This window comes from Lithobates pipiens, unplaced genomic scaffold, assembly GCF_037356315.1.
Source record: "Lithobates pipiens isolate NorthernLeopardFrog02 unplaced genomic scaffold, aLitPip1_a1.2 Scaffold_16, whole genome shotgun sequence".
NCBI classification, from domain to species: domain Eukaryota; kingdom Metazoa; phylum Chordata; class Amphibia; order Anura; family Ranidae; genus Lithobates; species Lithobates pipiens.
In genome coordinates this window covers 259,625,038-259,652,852 of record NW_027507748.1, presented here as the reverse complement: position 1 = coordinate 259,652,852, position 27,815 = coordinate 259,625,038, and the positions used below count along the sequence as shown (strand labels likewise).

The 27,815-nt window shown below is 44.5% G+C and overlaps 1 protein-coding gene across 1 annotated transcript in view; it reads left to right on the top strand.

Annotated features, from left to right (window-relative positions):
• Positions 1-17,129: 17,129 nt before the first annotated feature.
• LOC143982517 (AMP deaminase 2-like) overlaps positions 17,130-27,815 on the top strand; it is a 235,981-nt gene continuing 225,295 nt past the window's right edge. Inside the window, exons 1-2 of the mRNA XM_077481331.1 lie at positions 17,130-17,533; positions 27,351-27,478. Coding sequence (XP_077337457.1) covers positions 27,449-27,478 — 30 coding nt within the window. The 5' untranslated portion in view covers positions 17,130-17,533; positions 27,351-27,448. The remainder of the gene's footprint in view (positions 17,534-27,350; positions 27,479-27,815) is intronic.

The following is a 27,815-nucleotide window of genomic DNA, read 5'->3' as shown; positions in this document are numbered from 1 at the left end:
CGTCAATGAACTTCAGAGAACAGGATTTTACGGTGAGTACAAAAATCCTATTCTTTTTGTGAGGAGGTAGGTAAAACCTTGGACAGAGGAGTGGCTGTGGGCATGCTATACCTGGACTTTGCAAATGCTTTTGACACAGTTCCCCACACACGTCTAATGTGTAAGGTAAAGTCTACAAGCTTGGAAAGATCAATTTGTAAATGGATAGAAAACTGGCTAAAAGATAGAATTCAGAGAGTAGTGGTTAATGATTCTTACTCTGAATGGTCTAAGGTTATCAGTGGTGTACCCCAGGGTTCAGTGCTGGGACCCTTACTTTTTAATAGCTTTATAAATTATATAGGGTCTGGGATTAAAAGTAACAATTCTGTCTTTGCAGATGATACTAAGCTATGCAGTGAGTGGAATAACGTCCTTACAGAATGTCTCCAATTTACAAGCCAACCTCAATGCACTGTCTAATTGGGCAACTAAGTAGAAAATGAGGCTTAATGTTGATAAATGTAAAGTTATGCACTAGAGGGCTAAGAATATGCATGCATCATACATAATAGTACAACTTTGGGAATCAATGGTGGAGAAGGATCTGGGGGTTTTGGTAGATAATAAGCTCAATAATAGCATGCAATGCCAAGCTGCGGTTTCCAAAGCGAGCAGCAAACATGTGGAAGAAGGTGCTCTGGTCACCTGAGACCTAAATTTAACTTTTTGGCCTAAAAGCAAAATGCTATAAAAAAACGAACACTGCATATCACACTGAACACACCATCCCCACCGTGAAACATAATGGGTGGCAGTATCATGCTGTGGGGATGCTTTTCTTCAGCGGGGACAGAGAAACTGGTTAGAGTCAATGGGAAGATGGATGGAGCTAAATACAGGGCAATCTTAGAAGAAAACCTGTTAGGCCGCGTACACACGCGGGGACTGTTCGCTCAACTTGTCCGCTGAACAGTGTTTCAGCGGACAGTCCGCTCGTGTGTGGGCTTCAGCGGACAGTTTCAGCGGACAGTCTGACGAACAAAGTTTTTCGGAAATTCCGAAAAACTGTCCGCTGAAACTTGGTTTGAGCGGACAGTCCGCCCGTGTGTAGGCTTGTTCGTCAAACTAAGTCTCGCGCATGCTCAGAAAGAATTTACACGCCGAAGGTTGCATTGCAGTGTATAGGACGTAGTTTTCTAGTCCCGTCGTACGTGCCGTTCACGTCATCGCGCACGGTTTCAGCGGACTGTTCATTCGTCGTGTGTGGGCAAGTCCGTCCATGCTAATTTTGAGCGGACTGTCCGCTGAAACTGTTTGACGAACAAAGTTGAGCGAACAGTCCCCGCGTGTGTACGCGGCCTTAGAGTCTGCAAAAGACTTGAGACTGGGGTGGAGGTTCACTTTCCAGCAGAGTAACAACCCAAAACATAGAGCCAGAGCTACAATTGAATGGTTTAGATCAAAGAATATTCATGTGTTAGAATGGCCCAGTCAAAGTCCAGACCTAAATCCATTTCAGAATCTGTGGCAAGACTTGAAAATTGCTGTTCACAGATGCTCTCCATCCACTCTGAGAGAGCTTGAGCTATTTTGCATAGAAGAATGGGCAAAATTATCACTCTCTAGATGTGCAAACCTGGTAGAAACATACCCAAAAAGACTTGCAGCTGTAATTGCAGCGAAAGGTGGTTCTACAAAGTATTGAAGGCAATTGGTTCCAGTAGTTAGGGGTATCAGAGTGAAGGGGGCTGAATACAAATACACGCCACACATTTTTTACATATTTAGTTGTATAAAAAATGGAAAACCATTTATCAGTTTCCTTCCACACTGCAATTATGGCAAATTATGTGCCAATTTGTGTTGGACATATAAATTCCATAAAATATATATATATTTTTTTATCCAATACAATTTTATTTAGTTTGCATAGGTACATTACAAACATATATCTCCTTGCATTAAGTGTTAAATTGCAGTACAAATAAAGTCTTCATTGCATTATGGAATTCAGTGCAGAAAACAATTCCTTATGTATCTACCTTAATAACATCACTTTCTCCCCTTTTAGTGTTCCGTCCATCTCAGTCCTCCCCCGACATTTATTCCCAGTAATTAGGGTTGAGCTAATTACCGTTCGTACTGGACTTTTGGGTTTTTGGGTCCCCGGACCCGAACCTGAACAATTTACTGTATGTTCGGGTTCGGTGATGTAATAGTAACAGCTGCAGGGCAACCAATTAACATTCATTTAACTCGTGTGCCCTTAGAAGCCATCACAGCCATGCCTACTAATGGCATGGCTGTGACTGGCCAGTGCAGCATGTGACCCAGCCTCTATATAAGCTAGAGGCACACAGCACAGCACGTCACTCTGTGTAGGGAAAGTTTGCTGCTGCTGCTGCTGCTGCTTTGAGGGAGAGAATTAGATAGGAGTCCTGCTTCAGAAATTGAATTACTCAGCGATCTATCTTGATTTTCTTGTGTGGGTACAGTGCACAATCTTTTTACACTGCCCTGAGCCCAGTGCCAGAGAAAAGATAGTGTAGGGAAAGGTTGCTGTGAGATACACCGTTTAGATACTGTTGCTCTATTCTGTTATTCTAAAAACACCCATTTAGAGCAAAAATATTTTGCAGTGTTTCCTGCATATCTGTGCATGTGAGATACACACTTTAGATACTGTTCTTGTATTGTGCTATTAAAAAAAAAAAAAATTTTTTTTGAATAACATTTACTTCATATCTGTACGTGTGAGATACACTGTTTAGATACCGTTGCTCTAATATGCTATTCTAAAAACACCCATTTATGGCAAAAATTTATATTTTGCAGTGTTTCCTGCATATCTGTATGTGTCAGATACACACTTTAGATACTGCTGTTTTATTCTGCTATTCCAAAAAAATAATTTAGGGAAAAATTATTTTTTTTGAATAGCATTTTCTTCATATCTGTATGTGTGAGATACACCCTTTAGATACTGTTCTTCTATTCTGCTATTCAAAAAACAACCATTTAATTATAATGTCAAATAAGGGACATGGCCTCCGGTCGTGCTGCTGGTGAAGCTCCTTTTGCAGGGAGAGGACGTGGTTGATCTGTGCCAGCTACGCGCACAAGTGAAACACCTTCCTCAGGTGCGAGTAGGCGACAGAGCCTGCAGCGGTATTTGGTTGGGCCTAATGCGGCTCTACAAATGTTGAGGCCAGAACAAGTACACGCGATAGTAGATTGAGTTGCTGACAGTGCCTCCAGTTCCTTCACATTGTCTCCCACCCAGGTTACTGCTGAAAGATCAGAGTTGGCACCTTGAAAATCAGCCAAGCAGTCTGAGCCCCAAATCATGCAGCAGTCTCTTCTGATTTTTTTGATGACTCTGTTCGCAGGGTTTCCCAGGGCCATCCACCTAGCCCTGTCCCAAAAGTGGAAGAGATTGAGTGCACTGATGGCCAACCACTTATGTTTGAAGATGAGTACATGGGAGGAACATCACAGCACGTCTTTGATGATGACGAAACACAGGTGCCAACTGCTGCTGCTTTCCCAATTGTGCAGACCGACAAGGAGGGCAGGGGTGAAGATTGGATGGAAGATGATGTGGAGGACGATGAGCTCCTCGACCCCACATGGAATCAACGTCATGCAGGTGAGCTGTGTAGTTCGGAGGAAGAGGCGGTGCTCGCACAGAGCCACCAGCACAGCAGAAGAGGGAGCAGGGTGCAAAAACTGAGTGTCCGTCCCCTAGACAGTACGCCTGCTACTGTCCAATGCAGCAAGGGACCTAACACACCAAAGCCAGGTCCAAGGAGTTCCCTAGCTTGGCAGTTCTTCAGGCAATGTGCTGATGACAAGACACGAGTGATTAGCACGCTGTGCAATCAGAGCCTGAAGCGAGGCATAAACTGCAGTGGAGTAGACACCTCAAAAACCAAGAAAGGTCTCTGGCTCCTCCTGCTTCCTCTTCTGCTGCAGTCTCGGCCTCTTCATCCCCCTCTGTAGTGACAGTGGCACCTGCCAACCCACAAACAGAGGATCTGCCAGCAAAACTACCACCTGAGTCACCAACCATCTCCATAATGTCCCATGGAGGCATTCAGCTATCTCCCAAACACTGGAGCGGAAGAGGAAGTACCCTCCTACCCACCCGCGATCCCTGGCCCTGAATGCCAGCATTTCAAAATTCTTGGCCTTTGAAATGCTGTCATTCCGTCTGGTGGAGACGCAGAGTTTTAAAAGCCTGATGGCATTGATTGTCCCACAATACGTCGTGCCCAGCTACCACTACTTTTCCAGGCAAGCCATCCCTTCCCTGCACAACCAAGTGGGGGACAAAATCAGGTGTGCACTGCGCAACGCCATCTGTGGCAAGGTCCACCTAACTATGGATACATGGACCAGTAAGCACGGTCAGGGACATTATATCTCCCTAACAGCACACTGGGTAAATGCAGTGGCGGCTGGGCCTGAGGTGGATAGCAGTTTGGCGCATGTCCTTCCACCACCGAGGATTGCAGGGCGCTTCAGTTTGCCTCCTGTTGCTAACTCCTCCTACTCTACTTCCTCATCCTCTACTGCAGAAAGTACGGGCCGTCTGTGTGCACTTTCGGCGTTCTCACCCTGCTGCTGCTCACCTGTCAGCGCTGCAGCGTAACTTCGGCCTTCCCGCTCACCGCCTCATATGTGACGTGCCCACAAGGTGGAATTCCACCTTGCACATGCTGGCCAGACTGTGCGCGCAGCAGCAGGCGATAGTGGAGCTCCAGCTGAATCGCTCTGTGGAACAGCACCACTTCACCAACAATAACTGGGCCTCCATGCGAGACCTGTGTGCCTTGTTGTGTTGTTTTGAGTACTCCACCAACATAGCCAGTGCCGATGACGCCATTCTCAGCATTACTATCCCAGTTCTATGCCTCCTTGAAAAAACGCTTCGGGTGATGATGGAAGATGATGTGGCACAGGAGGAGGAGGAAGAGGGTTCATTTCAAAGGCTTTCAGGGCAGTCGTTCACAATTGGCTCCGAGGGTGGGTTCCTGCACCAACAAACGCCAGGTACACAATTGTCCAACAACGGCACAGTTCTGGAGGATGACGAGGTCGAGGATGAGGAGGAGGAACCATGTTCACAGAAGGGTGGCACCCAAACCAGCTCATGGTCATCACTGGTGCAGATACAGAGGACACAGACGATACACCTCCCACAGAGGACAGCTTTTCGTTGCCTCTGGGCAGCCTGGCACACATGAGCGATTACATGCTGCAGTGTCTCCGCAATGACCGCCGAGTTGCCCACATTCTAACTGGTGCTAATTACTGGGTGGCCACGCTGCTGGATCCCGGTTACAAAGATAACGTACTGTCCTTAATTCCGTCACTGCAGCGTAATCGTAAGATGCGCAAGTACAAGCGCACGCTGGTAGACACGCTGCTGGTGGCATTCCCACCTGACAGCGGGGGCACAGTGGAAGCACAAGGCGAAGGCAGAGGAGGAGGAAGAGGTTGCCAACACAGCCGGGGCACCACCAGCACTTCAGAAGGCAGGGTTAGCATGGCCGAAATGTGGAAAAGCTTTGTCAGCACGCCACAAGAACCAGCACCACCAGCTGATATGGAATGTGTTAGCAGGAGGCAGCATTTCACCAACATGGTGGAGCAGTATGTGTGCACACGCCTGCACGTACTGAATGATGGGTCTGCCCCCTTCAACTTCTGGGTCTCCAAATTGGGCACATGGCCTGAGCTTGCCCTTTACGCTTTGGAGATGCTGGCCTGCCCTGCAGCCAGTGTATTATCTGAATGTGTATTTAGCACGGCAAGGGGCGTTATCACAGACAAGCGCAGCCGCCTGTCCAGAGCCAATGTGGAAAAGCTCACATTCATTAAAATGAACCAGGCATGGATCCCACGGGACTTGTCCGTACCTTGTGCAGAATAGACATGTATACTGGCTTTACCCAGCCATTGTTGTATTTTTGATCTTTCTCACTCTTTTGGGGTGTACCCTAATTTAAAAAAAAATTTAATTAAAAACAAAAACCAGTGTTGACAACCTCATCCTCCTCCACCGCCGCTTCCACCTACACCGCCACCTCAACCTCCTCCTACTCCATATGGACCTCGTCCTCCTAGGTCAAGATTATTATTTTTTTAATTTCAAAGTATTTTCTTTTGTATCACAACAAGAATAATACATTTGAAAGTGACATTCAGAATATCGATTCAGTCAAAACATAGAAAGGTTACAGGCAGCGCAACAAGATGAATCGAGTGTAACACGTCAGAGATATAAAATTTAAAATCATTTTAGGCAGACATGGTAGTGTTTGGAGTGAATTGTTGGTATTCCTGTTAATGGTCAGAGGTGTACCTCCTCCCTGGACACCCCCAATGGGAGCTAGCTGTGAACTTAACCACCGACCCCTAGGTGTGAATGTAAGGAGAGGGACGGAAATGACCATGTGTTTTTTTCCCTAAGATAGGAATCCGTGACAAGGCATCAGTGTTTGTCATCTGCAAACAGGCCACATTTGTAAACCTGAGAGCCACATTGAACACCTTGTATGCTGGGGTCTCCAGCGAATGGAGATGGCGAGTGTCTCAATTGCTATTGCAAAGATTAGCAGAGATAAAGGACAGCCTTGTCTGGTGCCTTTGGCTATATGTATTGGTTTGGAGTAGTGGCCTTGAAGCCTAATATAGGCTTTAGGATTTGAATAAAGAGCTCGGATCATAAACTTGTCGCCAAAGCCCCAACATTCAAGGATTGTAAAGATGTATGGCCAGGGCCCAGGAGACCGGATCGAAGGCCTTTTGAAGGTCCAGTGATAAAAGCATGCCAGATTGTTTTGGACCTCCTGGCCAGTTTGTCTGGAGGATGGAGACTATGTCTATGGCTCTTCTTATCTGATCAGAGCCCTGTCTGCCTGGGATGAACCCCACTTGATCCTTATGAACATGTCGGTTAATGAAGGAAGCTAGATGATTTGCAAGAAGTTTGGTAAGGATTTTTAAGTCGCTATTGATGAGGGAGATGGGTCTATAATTACTGACTTCTTCCGGGTTTTTATCCAGTTTCGGTATTACTGCAATGTAGACTGTGTTTAGGTGAGGATCAAGTGTCTTTGCGTTAAAATTTTTTTTCAAATGTGCAGTCAGGGTGGTGGTAAATGTCTTGTAATAGGGGTTAGAGAGACCAGAACCTGGAGCAGAACCTGATTTGAGGTTCTTAATGACTTCCTGTACCTCTTTTTCTGAGAAGGGGGCCTCCAGCATATTATTTTTTATTTGTATGTATTTTATGTTATTTTAAGTTATTTCACTATCCACATTTGTTTTCAGAGCACTTGCCATGCTCTTAACAACATTTTGCTGCCATTTGCAGCACTCTAGCCCTTTCCATTACTTTTTTAATGCCATTTTAGTCCTCAAAAGTTCGGGTCCCCATTGACTTCAATGGGATTCGGGTTCGGGTTCGGGTCAAGTTCAGGTCCTGAACTTAAACTTTTTTGCGAAGTTCGGCCGAACTCGAACATCCAGGTGTCCGCTCAACCCTACCAGTAATCTATCTGCTACCAGGTCCACCGGGGCCATCTAGCCACATTGCCCACAGTTTCTCAAACTTGTGCATGCTACCTCTGTGTTGGTATATTAGCTTTTCCATTCTTAGCATCGTTCCAATATTTTCAATCCACTCATTTGTGGTTGGAGGAGTCTCAGATTGCCAATAAAATAAAATAAATTCTATGCACGGCCTCTCTACAGTGTTCTTCCCACTCGTATTCCTCCAGAGCGCCCAAGAGGCACGCTCTCGGGCCCTGTGGAAGGGAAACTTTAAATACTGAGTTGACTGTGGTCACTACATTGGCCCAGTACATGTGTAGTTTGGGGCAGCGCCATAGCATATGGATAAGACTCCGCGTTCTCTTTTACATCTAGTACATGTGGGGTCAAGCTGTGGGTTCATCAAGTGAAGCCTATGGGGGTGTAGTATGTTCTTAGCAGGATATACAGCTGTGTCAGCCTTTGACACAGCTGTATATTCCACTGTGTGGAATATTTCCTCCCACTGTTCCCCATCTGCTTCTGCTTTCCACCTCTCCCTTACCTTCAGAGGATGCCGTCTCATCGCGGATTGCAACAGGATGCCGTAGCATTGAGAGATACATCTTTTAGATGAGGCAGCATCCTCCAGAAGGCTGAACACAGGGGTCGGAGACAATCGCCACTCCAAAGAGCGACTCTGTGTTGCCACTGTGTGGCTAAGTTGTATGTATTGAAAATGCATTGATGATGGAAGATCATAGGTTTCTTTCAAATCCTCAAAGGGGCGTAGCACCCCATTGCTACTATGTATATATATATACATGTATACATTGTATACATATATCAAATATGTGTTTGAGGTGTGTAACTCCATACCTCTTCCACCTAGCTCCTGCCTGTAGCTTGGCCAGTTCAGTGTATGTGTCATTCCACCATATGGGACTGTACTCTGTGTAATCGTCTGTGTTCTGAATATATTTAGACTTATTCCATACTTTCTGTATTAAATTGAGGGTTGGGTATTTTTTGTGCATTTGGCAAAGGGCAAGGCCTCCAACGCCATGGGAACAGGTCCCTTACGTACATTGGGTAGTAGTAATTTTTGTGAAGAACTTTGAGACCTAATATCCGCTCCTCCTGTTGATGGAAACATGCCAATAAGGTGCTGTAGCTGAGTCACCAGGTAGTACAACCAGGGGTTTGGCAACGCCAAGCCCCGCTGTCTTTAGGCCTTTGTGTAATGCCGCGTACACACGAGCAGACTGTATGGCGTACTTTGTCCGTCATACAATCCGACGTACAGTCCGTCATACTTTCGACTGAACGGACTTGACCACACACGGATGCACAAACAGTCCGTCGAAAGCTTGCACGATGACGTGTACAGCACGTACGACGGGACTAGAAATAGGAAGTCCAATACACAGCAAAGCACCCTTCCGCCGTGTAAATCCTTTCTGAGCATGCGCCATTCTTAGTCTGTCGAACTAGCCTACTGACGAGCGGATTGTCCGCTGAAACCAAAGTACGACGGACAGAATTTAGAAAAATCCGAAATACTTAGTACGCCAGACTGCACGCTGAAAAAGTCCGCTGAAGCCCACACACGAGCGGACTGTCCGCTGAAATGTGTTTCGCGATACAGTCCGCCCGTGTGTACGCGGCATAAGTGTTCCATTTTAATTCTAGGGTTTTTATCTTTCCAAATAAGGCCTTTGTTCCAGTTGTCCCCACAGAGGGCTGTGTCTGCCAGCCTAGCTGACTCCGCTCATACGGGAGTCCAACTGATCCGGTAAGGACCCTTAGATACTATCATCGGAAGGATTTGTTTTCTGCTGAATACCATTTCCGGGGTTCATCTGAATATTTCTCTCATCCGCAGTATTCTTATCAAGGACATTAGTATTATTTTGTGTTTTATTGCACTTGAACCAGAAAGGACAATTCGTTTGATGGGTCTAATCTGATTTTTTGTTGTGAGGGTTTTTTTTTTATTTTTCACTGTGATCATCACTCTTATTTCACAATTTGTAGCACAGCTTTATTTTTATATTGGCTCACTAGGATACCTGCTTGAGACCTGATAGCTCCTATTGCAGGCGAACGTTGGTGGGAGTTCGCAATCCATGCCAAAAGGCGACTGGTTTTCTCACCCTCCTCAAAAGAAAGCCTGCTTTGTAAAGAACCTCTTCTTTTCAGCCGAGGAGGAGGGCAAATGCTGATGCCATGCCTTCCTGGCTGAATACGAAGGACTGTCAATGTAAGCTTGTTCCATTGTTTGAACCTGTGTTTCCACCTCCATCATTAGAGCCGTTGATTCATGTTTTACCTTATTCATTTCTCTAATCAATAGTCCCCTTAAGTAAGCCTTAAAGGCATCCCATTGTAATATCCTTAAAGCATCTTGGTCTTGGGCGTTGAAGAACCCGCACAAGCTCCCCACTATCCCCTCACGAAAGCGGAACAACTTTAGCTAAAAGGCATTGAACTCCCAGGGGGCCTTAGGTAACGTGGAAGGCAGTGCCACCAGGAGTTGGATCACTAAGGGAGAGTGGTCAATTACACTACGGGGTCTATATATCATGTCAGCTACAAACGGGAGCATGCTCAGGTTCCCAACCCCCAGGTCAATTCTAGACAGACAGCCATATGATTTGGAAAAGCATGTGAATTGCATGCATGAGCTGCATGCGTCTGTTGATACACACAGCGCGTCTTGGCCCTGCCACCCACTAGATTTGACTGACAGCAACAGGAGCCAATGGCAGTATCTAGCATTTAAATTTTAACCGGTTCCCGACCGGCTCACGCAGATATACTGCGGCAGAGTGGCTCCCCTGGGCAAAATCCCGTAAGGGTACATCCATTCCTTTATCAGCCAATCCCTGTGCTGTCAGGGAAGAGGAGCCATATAGTTTGTTCCTAATAAGTAGGAAAAGCGATATGTCTTCTCTCCTAGTCAATCCTATCCCCCCACAGTTAGAACACACTAAGGGAACACACAATTAACCCCTTGGTCGCCAAGTGCACTTGCAGTGTACTTGTAGTGCAAAGTGGATTCGTAAATAACCTCCATTGCATCTTTCTGTTTATTCCTTTACAGATCAAAGGGATGAACTTTGGTCTGCAAATGAAAGTGCTACTAAACCCAGTAATATGAAAAAGGTTTGCCCCCCTTCCCCGCAGCTTATAAATCATCTTTTTACATTAAGCTACTGCCACTATATACCTTTTTGGATGATCTTCTTACCATGGTTACATGATAAACTGCACAGTTTCTCCAGTGCTGAGAGTTCAGGAAGGAGGAGATTTCCACTGCAGCCTATATACACGCCCACATGTTGATGCCAATATCATGTGACCTGGCTAGCTCTGATCAACAAGTGAATGTTCTCTCCAGACACAACTGAGCATGTGCAGGTCGGCTACCCTGCCTGTGTTAGCTGGCCTTCCCCAGATAGACAGTGCAGGAGGGGCGGATCTGTGCATATGGGATAAAACAGCCTTTTTACACAATGCAAGGGATTTACCCCTTAAGTTCCTCAGTGAGTATAATAAGCATGTCTGCATATGCAGACAGATTTTACTGTTGTGGGTTTAGTAACACTTTAAGTCAGTTTAAAGCAACATTGTCAAGTAAAAAAAAGAAAATGATTTTTTGGGGCTTTTATTAAATTGTTTCTCTGCTTAACCCCTTAATTTACTTGAATCAGCCTTATTAACTCCTTATTCTTCTCCATTTAATTATTATTTTCCTGGTGATTTTTTTTTTTAATTATTATATATACTTCTATTTTATAAACTATTAATAATTAAAACTTTTTTTTTGTTTGCTTTGTTCATTAATATTTTTACACCTTTAACATATATTTATACATTTCACACTGAAAAAAGTGCAAAATTAAAAAAATAAATGTATTTAATTTGTAAAATAACTTTTAAATGCTTTGTACCACAAAACCAAAAAGTTGCAGTAGGTACAGTGAAGGAAAAAAGTATTTGATCACCTGCTGATTTTGTACGTTTTCCCACTGAAAAAAAAATTATCAGTCTAGAATTTTAATGGTAGGTTTATTTTAACAGTGAGAGACAGAATAACAAAAAAAAAAAAAATCCAGAAAACGCATTTCAAAAAAGTTATAAATTGATTTGTATTTTAATAAGTGAAATAAATATTTGATCCCTTATCAAGCAGCAAGATTTCTGGCTCCCAGGAGGCTTCTATACAGGAGGGGAGCTGAGATTAGGACTACTCTCGTAAAGGGAGTGCTCTTAATCTCAGCTTGTTACCTGTATAAAAGACAACTGGGAGACAGAAATCTTGCTGATTGATTGATAGAGGATCAAATCAACAGAAACAATCAGATTCCATGGTCAAGACCAAAGAGCTGTCCAAGGATGTCAGGCACAAGATTGTAGACCTACAAAAGGCTGGAATGGGCAAGAAAACCATTGCCAAGCAGTTTGGTGAGAGGGTGACAACATTTGGAGCGATTCTTTGCAAATGGAAGAAACATTTGCGAATAAGTGTCAATCTCCCTTGGTCTGGGGCTCCATGCAAGATCTCACCTTGTGGAGTTTCAATGATCATGAGGATGTGAGAAATCAGCCCAGAACTACACGCAAGAATTCTGTCAATGATCTTAAGGCAGCTGGGACCATAGTCACCAATAGGGATGAGCTTCGAGTTCGAGTCGAACTCATGTTCGACACGAACATTGCCTGTTCGCCTGTTCAGCGAACAGTGAACAATTTGGGCTGTTCGCAGCAAATTCGAAAAGCCGGAACACCCTATACAAGTCTATGGGAGAAATCTAAAGTGCTCATTTTAAAGGGTAATATGCAAGTTACTGTCCTAAAAAGTGTTTGGGGACCCGGGTCCTGCCCCAGGGGACATGGATCAATGCAAAAAAAAGTTTTAAAAACGGCCGTTTTTTCAGGAGCAGTGATTTTAATAATGATTAAAGTGTAATATTCCTTTAAATTTCGCAGCTGGGGGGTATCTATAGTATGCCTGTGAAGGGGCGCATGTTTCTGGTGCTTAGAACTGTCCCTGCACAAAGTGTCATTTGTGCAGGAAAAAAAGTCTTTTAAAATCACTTGCGGCTAAATTGTCAGCTCCCCGTAATACAGAGAACACTCAATGAGTGTTCTCTGTATTAGCCGCCAATTCATTCATTCATTGATTAAAAAAAAAAAAAAAGCGTGGGGGTTCCCCTAAATTCAATTACCAGGCCCTTCAGGTCTGACATGCATATTAAGGGGAACCCCGTGTCAAATTTTTCCTGCAGCCTGCCAGGTTGCGTGCTCAGATAAAGGGTCCGGTATGGATTTTTAGGGGGACCCCCACGTCAATTTTTTTTAATTTGATGCAGGGTTCCCCTTAATATCCATATCAGACCTGAAGGGTCTGGTATGGATATTTAGGGGGACCCCCACGTAAATTTTTTTTTTAGATTTGACACGGGGTTCCCCTTAATATCCATGTCAGACCTGAAGGGCCTGGTAATTGAATTTAGGGGAACCCCCACGCTTTTTTTTTTATCAATGAATGAATGAATTGTCGGCTAATACAGAAAACACTCATTGAATGTTCTCTGTATTACGGGGAGCCGACAATTTAGCCGCAAGTGATTTTAAAAGACTTTTTTCCCTGCACAAATGACACTTTGTGCAGGAACAGTTCTAAGCACCAGAAACATGCGCCCCTTCACAGGCATACTATAGATACCCCCCAGCTACGAAATTTAAAGGAATATTACACTTTTCTTGTTTCACTTTAATCATTATTAAAATCACTGCTCCTGAAAAAACGTCCGTTTTTAAAACTTTTTTTTGCATTGATCCATGTCCCCTGGGGCAGGACCCGGGTCCCCAACACTTTTTAGGACAGTAACTTGCATATTACCCTTTAAAATGAGCACTTTAGATTGTGAACGTTCAAGTCCCATAGACTTTAATAGGGTTTTAAAGTTCACACGAACTTTAGGTCTGTTCGCAGGTTCTGGTGCGAACCGAACAGGGGGGTGTTTGGCTCATCCCTAGTCACCAAGAAAACAATTGTGTATGTTTTTGTACGTACGATATTTTACGTTTGTCCACTGACAAAGAAATGATCAGTCTATCATTTTAATGGTAGGTTTATTTTAACAGTGTGAGACAGAATAACAACAAAAAAAAACTTTGTCAGTGGGCAAACGTACAAAGTCAGTAGGTGATCAAATACTTTTTTGATGGCAACCCGTCAGATTAGGTAACGGAAATGACGTTCTGTCAGCTGCACATGTGTCCACCGCTACCAGGTTTGCTCATCTGACAGAACACCTACAGTCAGAAGAAGGTGGCAGCTGACATCTTACTACACCTAGCGACGTTTTGAATTTCAGAGTAATTTTAGCAAGAAAGTGAGTGTATATAAATAAACATAGTATATTGACAACTGTGATGCTGTTTGGATGTTACATTTTGAAAGAAGCTGGACACAAGCAGTAGGAAGGTGGCGGAGGCCATGTTGCTCTGTGATCGGCCCTCCTGATCACATGACGGCCATGTCCAATCACAGCCATTATGCGATGTAACCAAACAGCCGGTTGCTAAGCAATCGGCTCTCCTCTCCTCACACGGAAGTTGTCATGGAGGAGAGGAGAGTGGATCGCTGCAGCCGGCTGGTGATCAGTGAGTATGGGCTGTCTAGTGTAAACACAAATGTAAAACACACATGTCCCAACACAATGTCCCCAAAACACACGTGTCCCCAAATAATAAAAACACATGCCCCCCACATATGTCCCACTAAAATCACATCCCAATGATTATCTGCACACATCTGTACATGATCAGTTGCGTACATATGTCCCTGATCACACAAACCAATTATTATACACTTAACAGAATTTTTTTTTACCAAAAACATGTAGCAGAATACATTTTGGCTTAAATTTATGACAAAATTCGATTTTATTGGATTTCTTTTAAAATAGAAAGAAGAAAATATAGTTTTTTTTTCCAAATTTCCACTCTTTTTTTTTCGCTTATATCGCAAAAAAAAAAAAAAAAAAAGGAGTCGTGAATAATTGCCACCAAAATAAAGCTCTATTTGTGCGAACACAATTATGAAAATGTAATTTGGGTACAGCATTGCATGACCACGCAATTGTCATTGAAAGTGCAAGAGCGCTGAAAGCTGAAAAATGGTCTGGGAAGGAAGGGGGCGAAAGTGCCCAGCATTGTAGAGGTTAAAGAAGTGGAGATCTACCTGAACAACATGGGATAAGTCAAAGATCACTGGGCACAGTGTTGCCAGTGTTGCCTCCTCAGACCTGATTTAAACCTCCAATTGCCATATTACTGTGTTACAATCTTGTGCATTGTGCGGTAATCAAATGTTTAACTCAGGTGGTGAGCAGGAAACATATTGCCTCCTCACCACCTGTCAACACACACTTGGATCGTTTTTCAGAGGAGCAGCAGTGCCTGCAGTACTTTTGAATGAGCCTTTAGTTGCATTCGGCAGTGGCACCCTTAGGGCTTGTTCACACGTAAAGTTAGGGGTGGTGGTAAAACAGCAGGAAATAATAGAAGTCCATGGCTAAGTGCAGTAAACCTGCAGGAAAGCTACAGGTACACTGTACTGTACCTGCAGTGTGGGTAAACCACAGCACATCAGTGTGAAAGCAGCCCTATAATATTATGCCCGGTGTATTGCTTCACACTGACCTGAAGATCTCTTCTTTCCGGCTTCTGGCACCACTTAGGAGACCACTAGCCAGCATAAGAGGTGGAGTACAGTTGATATCACTCCACATGGGACAGGAGCCAGCACTACAGAGGAGACATCGGCTTATGTGGCTCCCTACTACACCTCTGCATTGCACTCTGTTTGATGCTCTGCTTTAGACCCCTTTCACACTGAGACACCCCAGGCATCAGCGGTAAAGCGTCGCTTTACCATCATTTTAGCAGCGCTATTTGGCTGCTTGTGGGGCGGTTTTAACCCCCGCTAGCAGCCGAATATGTAGCTGTCCCAATTGGATAGATTGATAGCAGCGCAGCCATTGGCTCCCACTGCTATCAAACAAATCTAATGACGTGGCGTCGGGGGGGCGAGTCCTGCATTCTGTATGAATGGACACAGATGCAGGACTTGGGTACGTGCCTGCATGGGTGTCCACTAAGGAGAGCCCTTCTCCACTGTGGACACTTGATGCTGGGTGGAGCCACCAGCGCCACCGTGGGACCCCAGAAGAGGAGGTTCGGATCACTCTGTGCAAAACGAACTGCACAGTGGAGGTAAGTATGACATTTTTTTAAACAAACAAGGGTTTACAACTTCATTTATTGTTGCCTACCCCTGCCCTAAAGGTTTAGCGCTGAGCAGTGCAGGGTGTAGCAACATGGCCTCCGCCACCTTCCTACTGTTGGCATCCAGTTTCTTTCAAAATGTAACATCCATTGGGGGACACAGTGGTGTAGTGGGTAGCACTCTCACCTAGCAGTAAAAAGGGTCGCTGGTTTGAATTACAACCACGACACTACCTGCCTGGAGTTTGCATGTTCTCCCTGTGCCTGTGAGGGCTTCCTCCAGGTACTCTAGCTTCCTCCCACACTCCAAAGACATGCAGGTAGGTTAATTGGCTTCTGTCCAAAATTGGCCCTAGTATATGAATGGGGACCTTGGATTGTGGGCTTGAGGGTAGGGACTGATGTGAGTGTGCAATGTACAGGGATACGGACAACTGTAGACACTCACTCAGGTTGAACTGGATGGACTGGTGTCTGTATTCAACCTTACTTACTATGTAACTATCCAAACAACATCACAGTTGTCAATATACTATATGTATTTATATACGCTCACGTTACTGCTAAAATTACTCTGAAATTCAAGACCAAGCTGGGTGTAGTAAGATGTCCGCTGCCTTCTTCTGACTACAGGTGTTCTGTCAGATGAGCAAACCTAGTAGCGGTGGGACGTCTGCGCAAGCTGACAGAATGTCACTTCCGTTACCTAATCCGATGGGTCGCCCATTCTGATGGACCACCCTTTTGCTTTCGGAGCTGCCTTCATTTTTGTAGCACAGATTCAACAAGGTGTTGGAAACATTCCTCAGAGGTTTTGGTCCATATCGGCGCGATGGCATATGTAAAGCACGGTGTCAATTGACGGCGCTATGTAACCACCTATAATAAATAAAGAAATGTGCACACAGGCTTACAGAAGGGTGTTTTTACAGGCTGAAAAAAAAGCACAATGCCTCTATAAGCAGTTTTCCTATTTAGGTTCCGTGTGCACGAGGCCTGAAAATAAACGAGTTTCCTTTTCATGTTTTTGTCATGTGTCGGCTTTGAACTAAATAGGGTAAAGCTCCTAATTCCTGTGACTTATTATTAGTCCAGGATGAGACCAGGTGCTATAGAAAGAATGGCTCAGCCACTATTCCAATCCCTCTGGAGCAGCTGCTGAGTTAACGTGCTGTATGGTGCTCAGAGCAGCATCCTTCTCCTCAGTCCTGGCCTCCTCCTCAGTCCTCCTCCTCAGTCCTGGCCTCCTCCTCGTGACGTGTCTCTCTCATCCACTGACCTTGCAGCTGCTCTTACATAACATGTCTCTGTAGCGTCTCCTTCACGGAGGCTCCTAACACAGTGGCCGCATTGTGCCTATAATATCTTCATCACTCTCCTGCCTTTCCCTATCCCGTCATGTACTAAGCACAGAGGGCCACTTCCTCTTTCAGCTCTTCTGTGTTCTTCATCCCCCTCCTGAATCCCTAACCATTGCACCCTTTCCTCTCTGTCACACCCCCCTTTTTTTCTCTTTCTCCTCGGTCTGCAGCTGATCTTTGCTTTTCAGCCGTTCACCCCCCCCCCCTTCTGACAGAACACTTGGTACAGTCGTCACAGGTTATTTAGGACTCTCATCTAGTCTGCGGCTTGGACTGTTCCACTTCGTAGAGACGCGGAGGGGGAGACAGCCGGCTCTATGCATCAATTCTGGAACAGCTGTACGGTCAGTTCCAACTCCCGGGAAAGATGGGGCTTTCCTGTAAAGAGGATAACGACACGGGGGAGGGGGAGCACGGCAGATAGAACGGGGGGCGGAGGAGTGCCAGGTAGAGGGGGGAATGGTGCAGGAGCAGGAGAGAGGAGCTGGACTGCAGGGACAGCAGTTGTTGAGGGGTACAGAATAGAGGGGTCCAGGAGGACCTGACAAGAGGGGCTGTCACTGGAGAGGTCCCTCATGACAGCACCTGGGTGATGCCACTGTTAGAGAAGACCTCGCCATTTTACCTTTATTTATTTTATTTTATGCATTATTTAGCATTATTATAATTATTATGCATTATTATTATTTCCCCTATACATTGTAAAGCGCTGTGTAAACTGTTGGCGCTATATAAATTGTGAATAATAATAATAATAATTTGGATCTTTTTATGAGTTGTGTGTTACACAGACGCAGAGGGATCTTCTAGATCAGGGGTCTCTAAACTTCCTAAACAAAGGGACAATTTATTGTCCTTTAGACTTTAGGGGGGGGGGGGGCAAACTGTGGACAGCGGGAGAGGAAATTTTCTTGGCATCAGTGGGAGTAAACATCCCCACATTTGGTACTAGTGCGAGGAATAGTGTCCCATTGTTGGTGTCAGTAGGAAAATTGTGCCCCATTGTTGGTGTTAGTAAGAGAAATGGTACCCCATTGTTGGTGCCAGTAGAAGAAATGGTGTCAGTAGGAGAACTGGTGCACCCTTGTTGGTGTCAGTAGGAGAAATTGTGCCCCATAGTTGGTGTCAGTAGGAGAAATGGTGCCCCCTTGGTATCAGTAGGAGAAATGGTGCCCCATTTTTGGTGTCAGTAGGAGAAATGGTGCCCTATTTTTGGTATCAGTAGGAGAAATGGTACCCTGTTGTTGGTGTCAGTAGGAAAAATGGTGCCCCCTTGGTGGTGTCAGTAGGAGAAATGGTGCCCCATTATTGGTGTCAGTAGGAGAAATGGTACCCTGTTGTTGGTGTCAGTAGGAAAAATGGTGCCCCCTTGGTGGTGTCAGTAGGAGAAATGGTGCCCCATTATTGGTGTCAGTAGGAGAAATGGTGCTCCCTTGGTATCAGTAGGAGAAATGGTGCCCCATTTTTGGTGTCAGTAGGAGAAATGGTGCCCCCTTGGTATCAGTAGGAGAAATGGTGCCCCATTTTTGTTGTCAGTAGGAGAAATGGTGCCCCCTTGGTATCAGTAGGAGAAATGGTGCCCCATTTTTGGTGTCAGTAGGAGAAATGGTGCCCCCTTGGTGTCAGTAGGAGAAATGGTGCCCCCTTGGTGGTGTCGGTAGGATACATGGTGCCCCATCATTGGTGTCAGTAGGAGAAATGGTGCCCCCTTGGTATCAGTAGGAGAAATGGTGCCCCATTTTGGGTGTCAGTAGGAGAAATGGTGCCCCATTTTTGGTGTCAGTAGGAGAAATGGTGCCCCCTTGGTGTCAGTAGGAGAAATGGTGCCCCCTTGGTGGTGTCGGTAGGATACATGGTGCCCCATCATTGGTGTCAGTAGGAGAAATGGTGCCCCCTTGGTATCAGTAGGAGAAATGGTGCCCCATTTTGGGTGTCAGTAGGAGAAATGGTGCCATATTTTTGATTTCAGATGGCAGAATAGTGTCTTATATCAGTGGGAGTAATAGTGCACCAAGGGCCAGATAAAGGCAAGCAAAGGGCCACATCTGGCCCCTGGGCCGAAGCTTGGAGACCACTGTTCTACATCAAATAGAAGGGAAATCATAAAGAAAAATAAAAAAATTTTTCAGATGACATCTCTAAGGGTGACCATACAAGGAACAATTTGTGTTTATATACATACTTGTTATCTATTATTGGTTTATTGTCCAAGATTGAAAAGACTGTTTGATACGCTGTACACTTAAAGTGATCGCAAAGTTTCGTTTTTTAGTTGTTGTTTTCTTTAAATAACAAATATGTTATACTTACCTGCTCTGTGCAAGGGTTTTGCACAGAGCAGCCCCAAGCCTCTTCTTCTGGGGTGCCCCGGTGGAGCTCCTGGGGACAAGCGTGTGGGTGCGCTCATGAGGCCCGCTGCTGTGTTCATTGACACAGACAGCAGGACTCGGCCCCGTCCACGGCTCCCATGTCACTGGATTTGATTGACCGCAACGAGAGCCAATGCTATCAATCTATCCAATGAGGACAGAGACAGCAGCTGGAGCTGCTGGGCTTGTGCTTGTTGCTGGAACGATCGGGTTCAGGTAAGAAAAAGGGGGGCTGCTGCAGCACAGAAGGTTGCTCATCTTAATGTATAGGATGCATTAGGGTGAAATACCTTGAGACTTTACAACTCCCTTAGGCTGGAGTCACACGAGGCATTTTTAGTGCTTTCTGCATTTTGCAGATTTGCGCTACAGTCTATTTATCATGGTTTCCTATGGAACACGTTCTGTAGAGCAAATCTGCAAAATACAAAAAGCACTAAAAATGCCACAGGTGAGAATCCAGCCTTAGACCCCTTTCACACAGGAGGCGTTTTTCAGGAACTTTAGTGCTAAAAATAGCGCCTGAAAAATGCCTCACCTGCAGTCCAAGTGTGAAAGCCCGAGTGCTTTCACACTGGGGTCTCCACTGGCAGGATGTTAAAGTCCTGCAAGCAGCATTGAAATCAATGGGCAGTGCCGCGGAAGTGCCTGCCTCTGTGCTTTAAAAGCTCCCCGCTAGCGGCTGGAAAGCGCCTCTAAAGCAACGCGGTACAGCACCGCTAAAACTAGGGGCGCTTTGCCGCTAACGCGGCTGCGCCGTAGGTGAAAGGACTCTTAAAGTGTTTTTCCCGTTTTACTAAGTTTCACATCTCTAAATGCTAATGTGAAATCATCCAGCACTGATTTAAAAAAATATATATATATATATATATATATGTTTCGGGTTTACTTTACCCTTTTTGTGTCAACTTCCTGGTTCTCCTGAAGGCACTGAAGGATCTTCCTTCAGGGAGATCCTGTACTAAAGTCCTCTTGAACCAGAAGTGGGAATGAGTACCTGTCAAAATCAGGAACTCGCTCCCTTCCAAAAGGTGGCAAATGTGGCCGCGGAGGTGGGGATGAGGCAGACAAGCGGAGCTTCCCCTTTTGGGTGGAGCTCTGCTTAAGCTGGACAGACTTCATCTCATGCTTACACTGCACAGCAAGAGAGTCATTTGCCGTTGAAAAAAACCTTTCTCCCCTATGATCTCATGAGATCTCGGGGGGAAGGCTTTTTTTTTTTAAAGTAAAGATGAGTGTAATGCTATACTGTACATGAGCAAAACGAGATGTCATGCATTCTATCTTGGACAACATAATTAAAGGGATTTTGAAGGATAATATTTTTTGTTTGAAAATAATATAGGGTATACTTACCTGCTCTGTGCATATGACCTCCTCTTTGGCAGTCCCCCGCCGCAGGCGCTGTCTACATCTTCCTCTGGGTGCGAAGAGGGCACCCGTGCATGCGTGCCCGAGAGCCAGTCTGTGCTCATCAATACACACAGTGACAGTAAAACATGCCCTGCTCCCTCCTCACTGGAGTTTGACTGGCAGCAGTTTCCGTTTCTACTGTGAGTTGCAGTGCTGCAGCCAGGACAGCAGTGGATTTTTGGAGGAGCCAGGTAAGTATTTAGGGATGGGGGTAAAACTGATAGTGGGGAGCTTTTTACCTTGATGCAGGCAATGCATTAGGTATAAAAAGGTTTGACTTGATGATGGTGCGGGAGCAGGGACACTGGCTGCACAGAGGCAGCCTGAAAAAGGAGTCCATAGGATAGAAAGGCAGGGTGGACATAGGTGAGTGTGCTTATTTATATTTAATGTATTATATATTATTGACATTTTTTGTGGAGTGGGGGTGGCAGAAGAAACCTCTTTAATGACTACATTGAATTATCCACTTTCCACAATCATTTCAATGAAATTGGTAATTTTTGCTTGAAAAATCAATCGATAACACAGTATGCATCTTTTAAGGTCATGAAGCATGTTACAATCTCACCATGTAATACTGGGACCTGCCTAAAGAAGAACTAAACCCTTCTATCCTTTACAACCCAGGAAGATGGCATCTTAGACTCTGTTTGATCTACAGTTACCCGGTGCTGCATGGTTATGACAATAGCCATTTGATGGCGTGACAGTTCAAGAGCACAAGGAATCATGATAGCTATTATTTATGGAATACCTTGTTTTGTGAAACAGTTAAAGCAGTTGAAAACCATTCCATATATCCAGTGAAGTAAATGGCCTCAGTTGATACACAGATGAAACAAATCCTCCTACATGCGTTGTACCTGGTTATCTGTGGCCATTTGTAAATTGTTCTAAATCAACACAGATTAAATTATTTTTTTCTCAGCAGTGGGTGGGGATCTGAAGTCTCATGCTTCAGATCACAGTGAGGAGAGCTTGGAGCCCTGATTGGAGGGAAGGGACCCCCTTCACACAGCTGAGGATATCAGTCATAGACTGTGTGCTGAAGCTCTACTTCCCATTACCTTTTTACCTCTTGTCAGGAAAAGCCTTCAGAAGTGACTCATGCAGATACCAAAGGAACCAAGCTGCAGAGCGAAATCAAACTCAGTGCTTTGGATAGAGACAGGTACGCAGTTTAGAAGGATGTGCTTTGTTCATATATGTGAGGTTTACAACCACCTTAAAGAGGAAGTAAACCCTGATGGGTTTACTTCCTCTTTGATTCCCTGCAAAGGTAAAGCATAATGGACTACTATGCATCACATAGTAGTCCATTATGTGTCACTTACCTGACACAGGAGCCAGCAAAGTCACCGCTGTCCTCTGTAGTTCCGAGCGTCCATCTTCTTGGTGGGTCTCCGTGGGTCTCACTGCTCCAGCGCTGTGATTCGCCGGAGCAGCGATGACGTCACTCCCGCGCATGCGCACGGGAACCGACACTCGCGGCATATCGCCGCGATCTGCGGCTTACCCAGTGCGCCTGCGCACCACTGTCTACGGCGCATGCGCCATAGACAGAGGTGGCTGTCTTCAGGTAAATATCTCCTAAACCGTGTAGGTTTAGGAGATATTTCTTGGACATACAGGTAAGCCTTAATCTAGGCTTACCTGTAGGTCAAAGTGGTTTGTAAGGGTTTACAACCACTTTAAATCAATGGGTTTAGTTCCACTTTAATTTATCCAATCAGACAGGCCCTTGCACTACATAATTGCTGGCAGATCTAAAGGAGGTTGTACAGTCAGATCAGGGCCAGTGCTACCACTGGGCAATCTAGGCAACCACTTAGGGCACACTGCTGCCTAGGGGCGCCCAGCCACTGGTTTCCCTGTGCATCTGCAGGCTGCAGCATGTAACTAACTCAGCCTCAGGCAGGTCAGGCAGCTGCTCCATCCGACCGGTAGTGTAATTAGAGGCGCAGTGCAGCACTGGAGCCAGCGCTAGAGGAAGCAGAGCCGATGCCTGTAAAGCACCATCTCCTGTCACATGGGCAGGGCAAAGGGGGTGGGGTCAGGGGTAAAGCCAAGGGGGGCGACAAAATTAGGTTTTTGCCTAGGGTGTAAAAAAATCCTTACACCAGTCCTGAATCAGATTGTAACGTGTGTTGTGCTTTAGATAATTCATGGATCCAATCTTATTGTCCTATTATGTGAAGAATTGTTTGGTCAGATTGTTAAATTCTAGGCACCATTAGGATTGAGGACAGATTTGGCATAGGTGAACTGCAGGCATGCAGAAGCAGTAAAGCCATGGTGGTGATAAGAAACAGTTGCTCAGCATTAGGATATGGCCTTGTTCCCACGGGTTCACTGCAGCATATGCTTGTGCGAGGGCCATGTTTACCTGCATGGGATTCACAGGTGTTCTGAATGCAGACAGGGTGCATTCGGGGCCATGCACTCACATGGGCGTTAAATTAGGAGCAGGGGCTGTATCTCAATTGACATGAATAGAACTGCGTGCACAGGGATACATGGAACCTGTGCACCTCTGTGTGGGTAATCACCACCATCACACAGTGATGGCTAGTCTCTGGTATATAGAGAGAGTCCTTTGTTTAAATACAGTGTATGGCGGACATGGAATTTAAATACAAATACAAAGCTGGTTTAATACAATCAGATTTTATTTCCCAGTGAATAACGTCTTTATTACTGTTGTACCATCCATTACCAAGCCAGTGGCTTTAAAACCTTTTGCTGTCAGAGCTGTTTTTGCATGCATATTATAATAATCTTAGGCTTGAAGAATAATCAAATCTTGAAAATTATATATTTTCTGGAAGAAGGAACCTTGAAGAATAAAATCGCGGTAGCACAATTTTTTTATGTTACACAATTAGTGCTACTGTTTTTCAGTAAAGAATACACTAAAGTTAGTTTAACCACTTGCCTACAGGGCACTTTCACCCCCTTCCTGCCCAGGCCAATTTTCAGATTTCAGTGCTGTCACACTTTGAATGATAATTGCCGTTCATACTACACTGTAACCATGTGAAATTTTTAATCACGGTTTTTTATTTTTTACAAAAAAAGACCAAAATTTTGAGAAAAAAAGTTTTTCTTAGTTTCTGTCAGTAAATTTTATAAATAAGTAATTTTTCTCCTTCACTGATGTGCACTGATGAGGTGGCACAAATGGGCACTGATAGGCTGCACTGATGAGGTGGCACTTATAGGCACTGATGAGGCAGCACCTATGGGTACCGATTAGGTGGCACTGATGAGGAGGCACTAATATGTGGCACTTATGATAGGTGGCACGGATATATAGCACTGATGATCACTGATAGGCAGTACTGATGGGCACTGGTAGGGGGCACGGATAGGTGGCATTGATGGGCAGCACTGGTGGGCACTGATAGGCGGCACTGGTAGGGGGCACAGATAGGTGTCATTGATGGGCGGCACTGATGGGCATTGAAATTCAGCACTGACTGGCATCACAAATGGGCACTTGTGGGCATTAATTGCTGGCACTGGCAGGCACTGATTGCTGGCACTGGTAGCACTGTATCGTAATCAGGACACTGATGATCAGTGCCTTAATAACATGTCTGGATGTCCCCTGCATGAAGATGCCACTGATCGGCTCTCCTCACCACACACTCTTGTCAGTGTGAGGCGATGAGAGCCGATTACCAGCATTTCCGTGTTTACATGTGACCCCCTGTGATTAGACACAGCCGATCACATGGTTAAAGAGCTGTGGCTCTTTACAGAGATCGGGGTCATGCCGTGCAACACATCGCAGCTACGATCGTGACCCGTGATCGGTAGCGCCCGTTTGGGTGCGCCATCATATGACATTCACCCGGAACGAGAGCCACACCGCCTCTCCTTCATTTGACGGTGGGCGGGCGGCAATCGGTTAAATGCACACAAATGCATATGATGCCGTATATTACCCATTTCTGGTAAAATAGGAAAAGATCAGGTTATGCTGAGAAAATAGATATCCCACATGTCAAGCCTTAACATTTCGCATGCCCGTGCAACTGTGACAAATTTGCTTCAAAAGCTCTTACAGGTCATTCATTTAGAATTAAAGGATAACTAAACCCAAGAACAAAAATACAATATATTGCATATTACAGTTCCTAGATGTGGTGCAAGGCCATATATATTTTTTTCCTGGGGGAGAGGTTCTTTTTCAGACTCCTAGAGGAAAATAATTAGGCGGAGCCACAGCAAACTACGTTCTGACAGGTGGCAGGAGCAGCTGATGTAAGTGTTTCTGGTGAGCAGCAATTGTCAGCGGAAGCTGCGGTGCCCCCAATACTCTTGAAGAATCTATGTCCCTGATGTGGTAGCTTTCTTTTTTTCATAGTAAAAACATTTTTTGCAAATATGGAAAATACAGTGCCTTGGAAAAGTATTCACAACCCTTGACATTTTCCACAAGGTTTTTTATTGGGATTTTATGTGATAGACCAACACAAAGTGGCACATAATTGTGAAGAGAAAGGAAAATGATAAATGATTTTCAAATGTTTTTACAAATATCTGAAAAGTGTGGTGTGCATTTGTATTCATCCCCTTTACTCTGATACACCTAACTAAAATCTGGTGGAACCAATTGCCTTCAGAAGTCACCTAATTAGTAAAAAGAGTCCACTTGTGTGTCATTTAATTTTAGTATAAATACAGCTGTTCTCTGAAGCCCTCAAGGGTTTATTAGAGAACAAGAGAACATAAGTGAACAAACAGCATAATGAAGGCCAAGGAACACACCAGACAGGTCAGGGATACAATTGTGTAAAAGTTTAAAGCAGGGTTAGTTTATAAAGAAAATTCCACTCTTTGAACATCTCACGGAGCACGATTCAATCCGTCTTCCAAAAATGGAAAGAGTATGGCACAACTGAAAATCTACCAAGACATGGCTGTACACCTAAACTGACAGGCCGGACAAGAAGAGCATTATTCAGAGAAGCAGCCAAGAGGCCCATGGTAACTCTGGAGGAGTTGCAGAGATCCACAGCTCAGGTGGGAGAATCTGACCACTATTAGTCATGCACTCCACAAATCTGGCCTTTATAGAAGCATGGCAAGAAGAAAGCCATTGTTGAAAGAAAGCCATAAGAAGTCCCATTTGCAGTTTGCGAGAAGCCATGTGGGGACACAGGAAACAGGTGGAAGAAGGTTCTCTGGTCAGATGAGACCAAAATGTAACTTTTATGCCCAAAAGCAAAACGCTATATGTGGCATAAAACTAACACTGCACATCACCCTGAACACGCCATCCCCACCGTGAAACATGGTGGTGGCAGCATCATGTTGTGGGGATCCTTTTCTTCAGCAGGGACAGGGAAGCTGGTAAGAGTTAATGGGAAGATGGATGGAGCAAAATACAGGACAATCTTAGAATAAAACCTGTTGGAGTCTGTAAAAGACTTGAGACTGGGGCAGAGTTTACCTTCCAGCAGTACAACAACCTTAAACTTACAGCCAGAGCTACAATGGAATGGTTTAGATCAAATCATATTCATATATTAGAATGGCAGTCCAGACCTAAATACCATTCAGAATCTGTGGCAAGACTTAAAAATTGCTGTATGCAGAGGCTCTCCATCCAATCTGACAGAGCTTGAGCTATTTTGCGAAGAAGAATGGGCAAAAATGTCACTCTCTAGATGTTCAAAGCTGGTAGAGACATCCCCAAAAAGACTTGCAGCTGTAATTGCAGTGAAAAGTGGTTCTACAAAGTATTGACTCAGGGGGGCTGAATACAAATGCACTCCTCACCTATTTATTTGTAAACAATTTTGAAAATCACTTATTTTACTTCCACTTCACAATTATGTAACATATGTCTATCATATAAAATCCCAATAAAATACATTTACGTTTTTGGTTGTAACATGACAAAATGTGGAAAATTTCAAGGGTTATGAGTACATTTTCAAGGCACTGCACGTGTTGGTCTTGCCAGAAATAGATTGTCTTCACTTCCTATGAGCTTCACAAATTATCTTAATTACCCTGCCTCTCATGTATTGAAGAGTTATGGAAATGTTTGTAGTATATAGTTTACTGATCTAGCAGTCGTACCACGAAATGTAGAGATAGGTCCCTTTCAAGCGGGCGGACCTAAACGGACACTTCCTACAGGTCTATGTGAATGTGAAAGTGAAATTCATCTTTAAGCTAAAGTATATTTCTTCGACCCTTCATTTGAAAATTTGGTTTGTTGATATTTTAGAAGTGGGTCCACAAATCATTTTGAATGTTATTTTGATTTCAAGAACATTTGTATGATTTTTATACAATTTTTTAAGCATTGTCCTTAACCTATAATAATATTCAATTACCATCCCTTGTCCCTTTTCAGATTTCCGGGGCTCTCAGTTTCATCCACTGCAATCAGCCAAATCTTTCTCTGGTACCCCTCATAGTCTGAAGCAACTGAACCGAGAACTAAGAACATCAATGGAGGGCAAATATAAGGAAATAGCAGAGGTATACTAAAACTGGAATTGCTATTCTTTTACATTTTCTCTCAATGTCCTGATTATGTGAAACACAAAAATGTGCATGAGTGTGTACTCTTTAAGGGCTTCTTATACCTTTACAATTTTATATCCAGCTTTTTTGGTCTTAACAAAGTACACAAAACTGGGAGGCATTCTAGAAAAAAAAGTGTATATGTTAATAAAGCACGACATTCTTTGACAGAGTATTCAAATGCAGTGGTTCCCAAATGCCAGGCTACAGCCTTCATGTCTGCTCTGACGGTTGTCACCTTCTACCGCTGTCACCTTCTCCCCCCCTTGCAACATTAACACCCATAAACAAC